General features: G+C 49.7%; 1 protein-coding gene across 2 annotated transcripts in view; it reads right to left on the bottom strand.

The window, feature by feature from the left end:
• KMT2A (lysine methyltransferase 2A) overlaps positions 1-12,326 on the bottom strand; it is a 50,357-nt gene extending 38,031 nt beyond the window's left edge. The window contains exon 1 of one of the 2 annotated variants that reach the window (XM_072155677.1): positions 11,912-12,326. In XM_072155677.1, coding sequence (XP_072011778.1) covers positions 11,912-12,325 — 414 coding nt within the window. In that variant the 5' untranslated portion in view covers position 12,326. The remainder of the gene's footprint in view (positions 1-11,911) is intronic. The other variant, XM_072155676.1, reaches the window with a different exon arrangement.
• Positions 12,327-13,268: the final 942 nt, after the last annotated feature.

Raw genomic sequence — 13,268 nt, forward strand, 5'->3', positions numbered from 1 at the left:
AGTGCAAGAGAAAGCGATAGTGTTGTCCCGAGTGGTGTAACAAGTGCCTGAGGTTAGATAAACGTTACATCGAGCCAACTATTACATAAGGATTTCTAGGAAGTCCCAGCTCCGCCTGCACGATCCTCAGCCAGGGACCGTCGCTCCGAGGGTTATTTTTGGATCTGGCAACTCCATTCCACCCACTTTTTCATGACTGTTAATGACCAAACTACAGAGAGAAAATAAAACCTTTCACACAAAACAGAGGGGGGTTACATAAGACCATGCAAGAGTACCACAAGACCTGCCAAAAACCCTGTATAATAAGTCACAGGACCCCAATACTATGTAATAGTCATCAGATAATTACTATCAGGTGTAAAGTTGAGAAATAATTCACACTGTTCACCAGGACCACTGAGGAATTACACTGACACATATTGGCTTTAAAGAGAACCTGTCAGCAGGTTTTACATCTCTAAACTACCAGCCCCCTCAGGTGGGGGTCTTTTCTAGAATTCGCTCCAATGTGAAATCTCAACCATTTACCTATAAAGAATCTTCCCCAAAGTCAGCCAAATATGACTCTTCTCATCCCATTTTCATATGAGAGGAGTCAAGTTTAGTGGTTGCAAAAGTTGATTCATTTCAGAAGTACTCAGAAACATGAACAGGATCTCAAATTTCAGATCATATCAGGCTTATGGCTTTGTGAACTGCAGTACAAGAGATGCAGATAAATAAAAATGGTTTGGAGCTGGGACTATCAACTGTGTACATGTCCAGTTCTGTAGCTCACAGAACCGTAAAGAAGGTACAATAGAACCATGGATGGGGGCTTTGGAAGTGACACTCCCCATATGGCCACTAAACTTGACGCATCTCATATGAAATTTAGGTGAAGTCTCATATTTCTCTCACTTTGTTTTTTTTGTTAAACTTAAGTAGGTGAGATTTCACAAGAGGGAATTCTAGAAATTATATTTCTAAGTAATAGAATAGTGGGGTAAAACCTGCTGACAGGTTACTCTTAAATGAAATCTACCATTCGATTTGATGCATTATGAACCAAACATACCTTGAGAATGTTGTAGCAACACAAATGCAGAAACATAAAGCTTGTTTAATCCCTGAAACGAGTGGTTTTGCTTATTTACAAAATTATAAGTTTTAGGACCTTGGGAAAGCTGGGTTGCATGCAGGCTGCCTACATAAACACATTACAAGGAGCTTCCTGACCTTCCCAGACAGGACTAATCAACCCGAGCTGGAGAACTCACCTGGGAGATGGTGTAGCAATTGATTACTTCTGCCTGTCACGGACAACACAGTGATTCTCTGAAGCAGTGCATAATTAGGGTAAGTGCAACGACAGAGCCTCATAATTTTAGAATAGTTTTTTCGGCAAAACCACTCAGTTCAGGGGTTAATTGGGAATGCAACCTTGCTAATATCAATGATTTATAAATCCTGGAAAAAAACCCCTTTAAATCAACTGAATGGATGAACAACTACCGACCAGGAAGATGATGCGGGTTACTATTGTAATATTCTAGGGCGTGCCCTTAAGTCCTAAATACAAACCATAACCTGGTGTGGATGCTAAACAGAACTGATACTGTTCAGCACTGATCATTGGGGACCATTGCACAGTTTCATTGTCATAGAAAGAGAAGCAATGAAACCTGCGGATTAGAGTTAAATGTACGCATCATTAATTGCACTATTGTCGTAAAGCTGCAGTAAAGCACATCACTAAATGCTGTCACAGTAGAGCTCAGGTGGGTGGCTGCCTCCCACAAATATTAACAGATAACCCAGAAAACAACATTTTTTTTCTACTTATTTTAATTACAAAAAAAAACAAAAAAAAACCTGGTCCAACAAGAAGTCAACCTCTCGCTGCGTGACCCACATTGGGATGACGAAAGTTCAGTCAAAGGAGGCAACCCACATTACTACAGAGCAACGTGTGCCCAGGGTCCGGTGTCCAGTTATCGTTACATAACTTGTAGCTGAGCCTATGCTGTTGTGTAACCCATAGCGCCCCCTGCAGTCAGTCATCTTTTTTTATTCATACAGTTTAATAAAAGGCTACATTTCCCATCGTTGTATCCAACAAACATACAAACAATGTATAAGTGACGATGGCGGCCTGAATATTATACAATAGCCACTTCTCATGCACGTCAGCGAGGATCACACCCTGTCCTGTTCTTACTGTGCAGGAAACACGCAGCGCTATGAATATTACACTCTTTACACTATTAGCACATACAAAGTATCAGGTCTATGCTCATCCTGGCTTGTGGCTGATAGTGGGTAATCCCCTTACAGCAAGTGTGAAAAAAAAAATCTATATAACACAAAGTAAAACTCAAAGGACCTGAAGCCCTGAGCTCCCGTATTTATTTCCCGTGTGTCTTACAGCACCCACACTTTCAGTAGAGCTGTACAAATGTCCATGATTTATCATAGATTTTTATGGTAGATTTCCTTTAAGGGGAAGATATACATAGCAGCCAAATTTCTGCCTTATAAAGCACCCATACGTTCAGTAGTCCTAAGGGAGGTCTGATTGTTACCAACATGCATTTAGGGTGTTCTTCTAACTTAAGACCTTACAGGATATAGGATAAATGTCTGATGAGAGGGTTAAAGGGGTTGGCCACTAACAAATTGCCAATGTGCCTTTACTGCCTTAATTTTCCCTGAATTTTAGTAGTTTTGTAGTCCAATGGGCAGTCCTACTTACTATACTTGGCTACAGATGCTAGGTGAACGATAGACACTACATCACTGGTCTGTGCAGTAATGGCGGAACTAACAGGAGCTCTGGGACTATCTGGGAATCCCGACCCCTTCCCTCACCCGATATTGATCACCTATTCTAGACAATCAATATTTAAATCCCAGAATACCCAATTAAAGGGGACAGCCAGGATTTACTACAGATTGCCTTTCCCCGCGATACCCATCACCCCTGATCAGTCAGCTGTTCGTAGCCTTGTAAACACAGGGACACAATCATAGCTGGTCCTCGGGGAAGGCGCTGGCCACAACGGGGACACGGAGGCGGCTTCAATAGGTTTATAGGGCTACAAACAGAGGATTGTTGCATGTGGCTGGGCACTGATCAATACTAAAGCCTAGACAAACCCTCTAAAGGGGGTTGTTTAATTACTGAAAAGCAGACCCAGCTGTTCACGCCAGTTACGGAAATTCTGCTTTAGCGCGAGAAAGAAATATCTATCCAGGACTTCGTTTTGGGGTTAACGAGTTTCCAATTCTATGATGTATGTACGGTATGTGTCACATGTTCTTATGCTTTCTAATATAAGCTGGAAAGAAAAGCAGCAGCAAGAGAGAACATGTGCTGCAATAAGCGCTGCTCCTCCTTCAGCCTCTCACGTGTTTCCAAACAGTGACACAGCAATCTGTACAACGCCTGGGACTATCGATCCGAGCGTACAACCTCTGAGACACAACCGATATCCGCACGCCCAGCCCTGCTCTGGTCTGCCAGTTGTAGGGACATTGCTCACATACCACAAATGCCCAAAATGCTCCACACTGTAGACCTATTCATCCAGAGCCACCGCACTGATGTCAGGGGCCGAGCCGTGACCCCGAGCCAAGATGTGTAACTCCGAATGACTAACCACAATATCTGGTATCCGAGACTAATGGGACTTGCTATAAACCGCTGCAGTCACTGTGAGGGACACGGCTGGCAGCCCGAGACTGTGCCAGGGATTACAGGGCAGATTCAAGGTAATCGTAACCCTCTGCCCCGGTCATACCCAAACACACAGTCACTGCCCCCCCATCTGCTTACCTACAGCACAGAAAACACGGCAGTATATAGTAAATGAGGACACTATATACAAGGAGGAGGTCAAGGTGTATAAAAAGAATGGACCAATCTGACAAATATTCAATAGGGATAACTTTCCAAAAAGGGGGACCAATTGTTAGTTTCTGTGCGGCTCATATTCCTCATATTATGAGATTCTAGGGGAGAATAAAGAGGAGGATATAACATGGGAAGTAGATTACAATTCCCTCCCATGAGAAAGTACTACAACTCCCAGCAATAACACCATGTTCATCACACTCTTAATGTACGCATGTTATAGTGTCAGCAATCTCCTCTATCCGTGTCCGTCTCTTTTTTTCATGTGACCAAAACGCAGGTTCTTTGGTCACCACTTAAAGAGAACCTGTCACCCAATATAAAGACTTCATTAAAAACCATGAGTATAAAGCATTGCCCTTATCCCTTAATGGTTCTTTTACTTGGCTGCAATGTTACAAAAATCAGTTTGTAAACTTACATGCAAATCACCTAATGCAAGTCATTCGCACTAATAATCTTTATTCTTATAGCGCCATCATATTCTGTAGCACTTTAAAATCATATGGGACATGTACAAATAAAAAACTACATTAGAGAGTACAAACAGTCATATGGAACAATAGAAGTGAGGGCCCTGTTCGGGGTCCTACATATTATATTTTACTGGTATTGCTCCGCCTCCTTGTTCCTGAGTGACAGGTCTCATTGCTATCATATTCTGCCGTGGGGAACATTGAGAACGATCTTTGACATGATTGGGCACTTAAAGTCATGTGAGCATGATGACCTCATCTAAGGTCCTGCTGCATTAGCAATGTCTACCAAATGTATTTATCAGATCACATGAAATCACAGCAACCTCCATGTAGGATGGGGAGGAGTAGAGGTCAATGGAGGCTGCTGTGACATGATCACATAAATACATGGGGTAGACGTTGCATACGTGACAGGATCTTCTATGATGTCACATAACATGCTGAGATGAGGCATGGAACGTGGTAAGGTGTAGATAGGAGAGGCTGGCGTGAACAGGACACGCCTCCTCTGATGAAAGGCAATATAACAATGTTGATTAATGGGGATGTAAAGTAAACAATTTTTAGCTAAAGGGTCAGTTAGTTAATCTCTATAGGAACCTTGCACTAGCTGTATTTGTGAAAATGTGGTGACAGGTTCCCTTTAAATTTTACTTCTGTGCTGTCATGTGACTAGTCACAGGTCCTTGAGTTAACCACTTTTTCTCCATTTACAATCATAATTATTTATATAGCACCATCCTATTCCGTAGAGCTCCATTTATGGGCTCTGTGCTGACAAATGACTCGTAAAAGGTCCTTCAGTCACCACTTTCTCTCCACTGCTGAGCTCTGTGCTGTCATGCGACTTATCATAGGTCCTTCAGTCACCACTTTCACCAATCCTGGGTCCTTCAATCACAATGTACAATTGTACTTCTCCTTGGTTAGATGATTATACAGGCTGTATACAGGCAGTCCCCAGGTTACGTACAAGATAGGTTCCATAGGTTTGTTCTTAAGGTTAATTTGTATGCAAGTCGAAATTGTATACTTTATAATTGTAACCCCAGACAAAATTATTTCTTGCCCCAGTGACAATTAGACTTTTTTGCTGTAATGGGACCAAGGATTATCAATAAAGCTTCATTACAAACACCTTATAGCTGATCATTGCAGCCTGGGACTATAGTAAAGCACCCAGAGACTTCACCAGAGTTCACAGAGGGCAGAGGAGTCCCTCTGTAACTAGGGGTTGTCTGTAAGTCGGGTGTCCTTAAGTAGGGGACCGCCTGTAATCTATAAATCAAAGGCTGATCTCACGCTACACTAATGTCTTTTGACACAGTTTACTATTTGAAAGCTGATTTTTATCCTTTAACTATTTAAAGGAAACCTACCACTTAGAATGGCAGGGGTAAGCAGTAAGTACCGAGCGCCAGCACAGGGTGAGCTGGTGCCGGTACTTACTTTCGTTAGTGTTATGAACCGCTGTATTGCGGTTTTAACACTTTTTAAACTTTGGAGCAGAAGAGGCTTCGGCGCGCGCCTACATAGGAAATGCCGAAGATGTTGCACGCGCACGGTCGAAGCCTCTTCTGCTCCAAAGTTTAAAAAGTGTTAAAACCGCGATACAGCGGTTCATAACACTAACGAAAGTAAGTACCGGCACCAGCTCACCCTGTGCTGGCGCTCGGTACTTACTGCTTACCCCTGCCATTCTAACTGGTAGGTTTCCTTTAAGGCATAATAGGACATTCATGATTTGCTCTTCTCCATGTGCAGTATTTTCTGCAGCTACATAAGATAACTTAGAAGTTTGTCAGGTAAAGAACATGGTGCCCCTAAGGTACTGGGCCATAGTTACTGATGAAATAATTATGGTATTCCATAACCGTACGTTGACATAGGAAATCACATAAATCGTCCCAGTAAAGTGTTGGTTTACATAAAAATGCAGCTATTAAAGGGAGTTATTGTGCTGCTAACCCAGACAAGTGATGTGAGTCATACTTCGATTTACTGTATGGCTCCTAATTTCCTGGAAATCATGGGGAGCATTCGGCAGGCAGAGTGAAAATAGAACTAGCAGAAAGTACCAGGGTGGGAACTGACAGAGGTAATAGTGAGAGGGGACAAAAGGGGTGAAGGAGGAATAGAAGTGGGCATTAAAGAGAATGGAAAAGCGCAAAAACACTAGACTGATGTCTACTGAATTCTCAAGCCACAAAAGAGCAGAGGGAGTGAATGTTACTAAACATGCAAACAGCAGTTAAAGTAGTAAGTACTAGTGGGTAACACAATAATAAAAGGAAAATAGTCATATAAAGATGTAGCAGAGAAATGCAGAAGTGGAAAAAGGCATAAGGAAAGCCAAGAAAGGTGGGGAAAATGATACATAGGAAAGGGGAAGGCAACCAGATGATTGAAAGCAAAACAAAAAGAACGGATGAAGGATCAAGAAGGGAGTAAACAGATGAGATGATGGGGGAGCAGAGTAAAGAGGGGACAAGTGCGAAAAGAGGGTGATAACTGAAGACAAACTCAAGAAAATGGGAGACAGGGAAAGAAGAGGAAGATAAAAGAGCAAGAGGAGAAGAAAAAAAGGGAAGAAAAGAACAGAACGGAACTGAGCAAGAGAAGAAGGACTAAAAAAGGAGAGCAGAGAAGGAAGAAGTGGTAAGGGGAAAAAAAAACTTAAGAAAAGATCGATAAGACTAAGAAGCAGAGATGGGAGAAAAACAAAAACTGGAGCGAGTGGAAGACAAACTCAACAGAAGGAAAGACTGATTGAAGAAGATGGGAGTAGAGAAAAAAAAAAAAAAAAGAAGAGACAAGGATTAGAATGAGATGAGGGATGAAATACGCTAAGGAAATAGAAAAAAAGGAAAGAAAGTAATAGTAAGATGAAGAGAAGCAAGAGAAGAGAAGAGAAACGAAGAGAAAAGTCAAAGACAAAAAAGAAGATGATTAAAGACTAAAATAAGCAAAAAACAGAAGAGGAGACCTAAACTAAGGAGAAATAAAGAGAGGGAGAGGGGAGAATAGATTAAGACAAAAGGTAAGATAAAAAAGCATAAAGCAGGGGTAGAGAGTCACGCAGCTTCTCATCATATAGCTTAGTCGCCCACCACATACGTGTGCTCATCTGTATGAAGCTACACAGGGGTAAATAAGCCATATTCTCCCACCACGGAGAAGTTACTACACTGAGGATGACATGAGGCTATAAGTGGTGAATAATGGCGGTAGACGGACAGATTAGCATACAAGTGATAAGTCTGACACAATCCTCTCCCCCCATATCCATATAGAATGAAGACCCCCCCCTTCTCGCAGCTCTAGGACTCAGACAGCAGCTGCTCTTCTGCCGCCAAAACAAAGCCCCCCTCATGTCCCAAGCACAATAAGCGGTGCCCAGCCCACACACACCACTCCTCCTGTATTTACAACAGGCAACATGAAAGGAATAACCCTACAGCAGCGCCAAAACACATGTGCACTACACCATGTACAATGACACGGTACCCTGAAAATACCAGACACCCCCCCTCGCCCCACAGGAGCCGCAGAGCACAATGTAAACAGACGGTTTCCAAACACCCACCCCCCCCTCTTCCCCAGCAACAAGAGATCAACAAAGACGCATAGGCTCGCGCACACGGTGACAGACGCCCCCTCCGTACACTTCCTCAAAGTGCGACACACAAGAAACACAAAACCAAACCCCCTGCATCCCAGACACAATCCTTCCAACAACATCCTCCTAGAGTGCAACAAATTATACACCCCGGCACCATCATTGTGCATCACATTCAATGGTAAGAGGGCATCTAATGCCAATGGCATGGAGGTGACTGGAGGGCACATGTGGTGACACGGCTCATTATATCACGGTGCAGCCATTATATAAGCAGCGAGCAGTATAGGATATGACATAAGCGAGTATTTACAGAGCCCGACACACCCCCTTACGAGGCCGAGCAGCAGCACAGCCGTACGCCCAGGGCTCTGCTGCAGCACATGCTTCCACCTAGGACATATAACACATACATTACAGGCATATGCTGATAGATAGCACATACACACCCCCCGCTGGCACAATGCCATGTCTAGATGGCATTAGCACAGGGGAAATTAACCCAGTGGCAAAATCAATCTGCATGATGCCACACATACCCGGGTATCCCAGCACATGGATGCCACCACCTTATCATAGTAATAATGGCAAGAAATACATCAGCTTGTATTAGCGCTTACACACAGAAAATCCAGTATGTACCTTCACTGCAGGGATATAAAGCCACCTGTGCCACTTGGCACCGGGCATACATTACAAGCACGCTGCATTTGGCTCATCAATGCAACCCAGTTAACCTGCCCTTTGCAGTGATCTAGTACTGTGTGCCCGCCTGATGCCAAACAACTGCATGTCACAAGAATATACACAAGGTAATAAGATGTGACCCCAGGTCAGGACTCAAGTGACAAGTACTTACATCACTGCCACCATCCTAGATCACCAAATATACTATATACACTCACAGCATAGCAGCTGTGGCACTGCCACCCACACTGCACCCCCACATTCCTGCGCACAGACAGGTGGTCAACACAAAGCACAGGAGCTACAAGAAGCTTTCATCCTACATGGATGTATTCAGATCTCATGTGCATCCCGAGTTACACAGCCCCTGCTCTCTCCCTGTGGCCCGTCAGTCACACAGCCCCTGCTCTCTCCCTGTGGCCCGTCAGTCACACGCCCCCTGCTCTCTCCCTGTGGCCCGTCAGTCACACGCCCCCTGCTCTCTCCCTGTGGCCCGTCAGTCACACGCCCCCTGCTCTCTCCCTGTGGCCCGTCAGTCACACGCCCCCTGCTCTCTCCCTGTGGCCCGTCAGTCACACGCCCCCTGCTCTCTCCCTGTGGCCCGTCAGTCACACGCCCCCTGCTCTCTCCCTGTGGCCCGTCAGTCACACGCCCCCTGCTCTCTCCCTGTGGCCCGTCAGTCACACGCCCCCTGCTCTCTCCCTGTGGCCCGTCAGTCACACGCCCCCTGCTCTCTCCCTGTGGCCCGTCAGTCACACGCCCCCTGCTCTCTCCCTGTGGCCCGTCAGTCACACGCCCCCTGCTCTCTCCCTGTGGCCCGTCAGTCACACGCCCCCTGCTCTCTCCCTGTGGCCCGTCAGTCACACGCCCCCTGCTCTCTCCCTGTGGCCCGTCAGTCACACGCCCCCTGCTCTCTCCCTGTGGCCCGTCAGTCACACGCCCCCTGCTCTCTCCCTGCGCCCGTCAGTCACGCGACCCCTGCTCTCTCCCTGCGCCCGTCAGTCACACAGCCTCTGCTCTCTCCCTGCTCTATCCGTTGCCCCTTTAGTTACACGCCCCCTGCTCTCTCCCTGCGGGCCATCAGTCACACAGCCCCCTGCTCTCTCCCTGCGGGCCATCAGTCACACAGCTCCCTGCTCTCCTCACCCAGTCTCATGCCCCTACGTGCTCCCTGCACCCCCCAGTTACACCCCCCCCTGCAACTCCCAGTCACACGCCCCATGCTCACTCCCTGCACCCTGTGTCAGATACTCAAGAGGCAAGAACTCACATCACAGCCACCATCCTGCTCGCTTCCTGCATCCCCAGACACGCCCCCTCTGCTCCCTGCACCCCTCAGTCACACCCCCCCCTCTGCTCCCTGCACCCCTCAGTCACACCCCCCCCTCTGCTCCCTGCACCCCTCAGTCACACCCCCCCCTCTGCTCCCTGCACCCCTCAGTCACACCCCCCCCTCTGCTCCCTGCACCCCTCAGTCACACCCCCCCCTCTGCTCCCTGCACCCCTCAGTCACACCCCCCCCTCTGCTCCCTGCACCCCTCAGTCACACCCCCCCCTCTGCTCCCTGCACCCCTCAGTCACACCCCCCCCTCTGCTCCCTGCACCCCTCAGTCACACCCCCCCCTCTGCTCCCTGCACCCCTCAGTCACACCCCCCCCTCTGCTCCCTGCACCCCTCAGTCACACCCCCCCCTCTGCTCCCTGCACCCCTCAGTCACACCCCCCCCTCTGCTCCCTGCACCCCTCAGTCACACCCCCCCCTCTGCTCCCTGCACCCCTCAGTCACACCCCCCCCTCTGCTCCCTGCACCCCTCAGTCACACCCCCCCCTCTGCTCCCTGCACCCCTCAGTCACACCCCCCCCTCTGCTCCCTGCACCCCTCAGTCACACCCCCCCCTCTGCTCCCTGCACCCCTCAGTCACACCCCCCCCTCTGCTCCCTGCACCCCTCAGTCACACCCCCCCCTCTGCTCCCTGCACCCCTCAGTCACACCCCCCCCTCTGCTCCCTGCACCCCTCAGTCACACCCCCCCCTCTGCTCCCTGCACCCCTCAGTCACACCCCCCCCTCTGCTCCCTGCACCCCTCAGTCACACCCCCCCCTCTGCTCCCTGCACCCCTCAGTCACACCCCCCCCTCTGCTCCCTGCACCCCTCAGTCACACCCCCCCCTCTGCTCCCTGCACCCCTCAGTCACACCCCCCCCTCTGCTCCCTGCACCCCTCAGTCACACCCCCCCCTCTGCTCCCTGCACCCCTCAGTCACACCCCCCCCTCTGCTCCCTGCACCCCTCAGTCACACCCCCCCCTCTGCTCCCTGCACCCCTCAGTCACACCCCCCCCTCTGCTCCCTGCACCCCTCAGTCACACCCCCCCCTCTGCTCCCTGCACCCCTCAGTCACACCCCCCCCTCTGCTCCCTGCACCCCTCAGTCACACCCCCCCCTCTGCTCCCTGCACCCCTCAGTCACACCCCCCCCTCTGCTCCCTGCACCCCTCAGTCACACCCCCCCCCTCTGCTCCCTGCACCCCTCAGTCACACCCCCCCCCTCTGCTCCCTGCACCCCTCAGTCACACCCCCCCCCTCTGCTCCCTGCACCCCTCAGTCACACCCCCCCCTCAGTCACACCCCCCCCTCTGCTCCCTGCACCCCTCAGTCACACCCCCCCCTCTGCTCCCTGCACCCCTCAGTCACACCCCCCCCTCAGTCACCCCCCCCCTCTGCTCCCTGCACCCCTCAGTCACACCCCCCCCTCTGCTCCCTGCACCCCTCAGTCACACCCCCCCCTCTGCTCCCTGCACCCCTCAGTCACACCCCCCCTCTGCTCCCTGCACCCCTCAGTCACACCCCCCTCTCTGCTCCCTGCACCCCTCAGTCACACCCCCCCCTCTGCTCCCTGCACCCCTCAGTCACACCCCCCCCCTCTGCTCCCTGCACCCCTCAGTCACACCCCCCCCCCCTCTGCTCCCTGCACCCCTCAGTCATCCCCCTGCCCAGCCCTATGCCCTTACATGAGGGCACACACCCCCTGGCATCACATAGGAGCCCTGCACCCCTCAGTCACACACCCCCTGCACCCCTCAGTCACTGCCCTGCCCCCACATGAGGGCACACACCCCCTGGCATCACATAGGAGCCCTGCACCCCACATAAGACACAATGACACCCAGCGCACCCCGCCCCCCACACAACATGTCCCCCCGCAGCCTCTTCCTCCCCCGTTCCCTCCTCACCTCGGAGCTGCTGCCCCCGGACACGTCTCTGAACCGTCTCAGGTTACTCCCAATCGCCACAGATACTTGCAGCGCCGCATCAAATCCAGGTCCAACCACCCCACAGTTCCCGGGGCCCCCGGGGGCCACAGAGGCTCCATGCGCAGTGCCCGTACTGCATCCGGTGCTGCTGACATCCCCCCTCAGCACGGCTGCCAGTCTGTGTTTAGCTCCCAGTCTTCGGCCGGTCCCGGGCCGACCCGGGAACCGCCACCGACAGCTGTGCGCCATTTTGTGTCCTGGGATCTTATTATCACCGCGGGCTGGAGAGCAACAGCACTGAGCGGGGCCGGGGGAGGAGATAGCGGCCCCGGAACCTGCACGGCCTATCACTGGCGCCCGCGGCCGCTGGGTGGCAACATCGCGCACGCACATTCCAGGGCGGCCTGAGGGGAGGAGCCCCGGAACATGACTTCATACATAACCGCCGCTCCAGCCGCAGCGCCGCGCTCTGACCTATACACAGGCCGGGGCCGGGGCGGAGCGGCTGCCCGGGACATGGATGCGGTTACTTGTATACTAGCACATTAGTGAGATCATCCTGTGACTTGTACCAGGGGACCCGAGTGATGCTCCAAGAAGGCACCCACCACCCTAAACACCCAATAACAACATGTCAATACAAATCTATCCAGTTTTCTCTTTGTGTAGATATATCTGACAGCTAGCCATAAAGGTGCCATAGATTTCCACCTAAGTCAGGGCTCAACTACTTCATAACTACAGCAATTTGACATTCAGGAGCCTGGGAAAGCCGGTTTATATCTGATATATTTCTTTGTATCTGTTCACACTGCTAAAATTTTAGGCAGTCAGACTACCGGGGCTATTCTTTCCATCAAAACTATGGAAACTGTGTCGAAAACTGACAGATACCCCCATTATATCTTAAGTTGGGCCCCTTCTTCATCTAAGACCACCCACTTGACACAAGCCCCCCCCCCCCCTCCACTTTCATGCATAATTTGCCACCAGAATAGTCCTGGCAAGTTTTCCGGTGACATTATCGTCCGCCATATGCCAAATATGTAGTATGAACGTTGTCTAACCAAAAATCCTATGTGATGTCATAGTCATAAATTTAAGGCAGTTTCCTGCCTGATGTCATAGTAGCTCACCTAGTAAACATATTTGTGATGTCATAGCGACTAAACAGTGGTAAACCCACTTGTCGTATCACAGTAACTTACCTGTAGTAAACCCATTTGTGATGTCACAGTAACTTACCAGTAGTAAACCCATTTGTGATGTCACAGTAACTTACCGGTAGTAAACCCATTTGTGATGTCACAGTAACTTACCTGTAGTAAACCCATTT

The sequence above is a fragment of the Engystomops pustulosus genome, chromosome 6 (assembly GCF_040894005.1).
Source record: "Engystomops pustulosus chromosome 6, aEngPut4.maternal, whole genome shotgun sequence".
Taxonomy (NCBI): domain Eukaryota; kingdom Metazoa; phylum Chordata; class Amphibia; order Anura; family Leptodactylidae; genus Engystomops; species Engystomops pustulosus.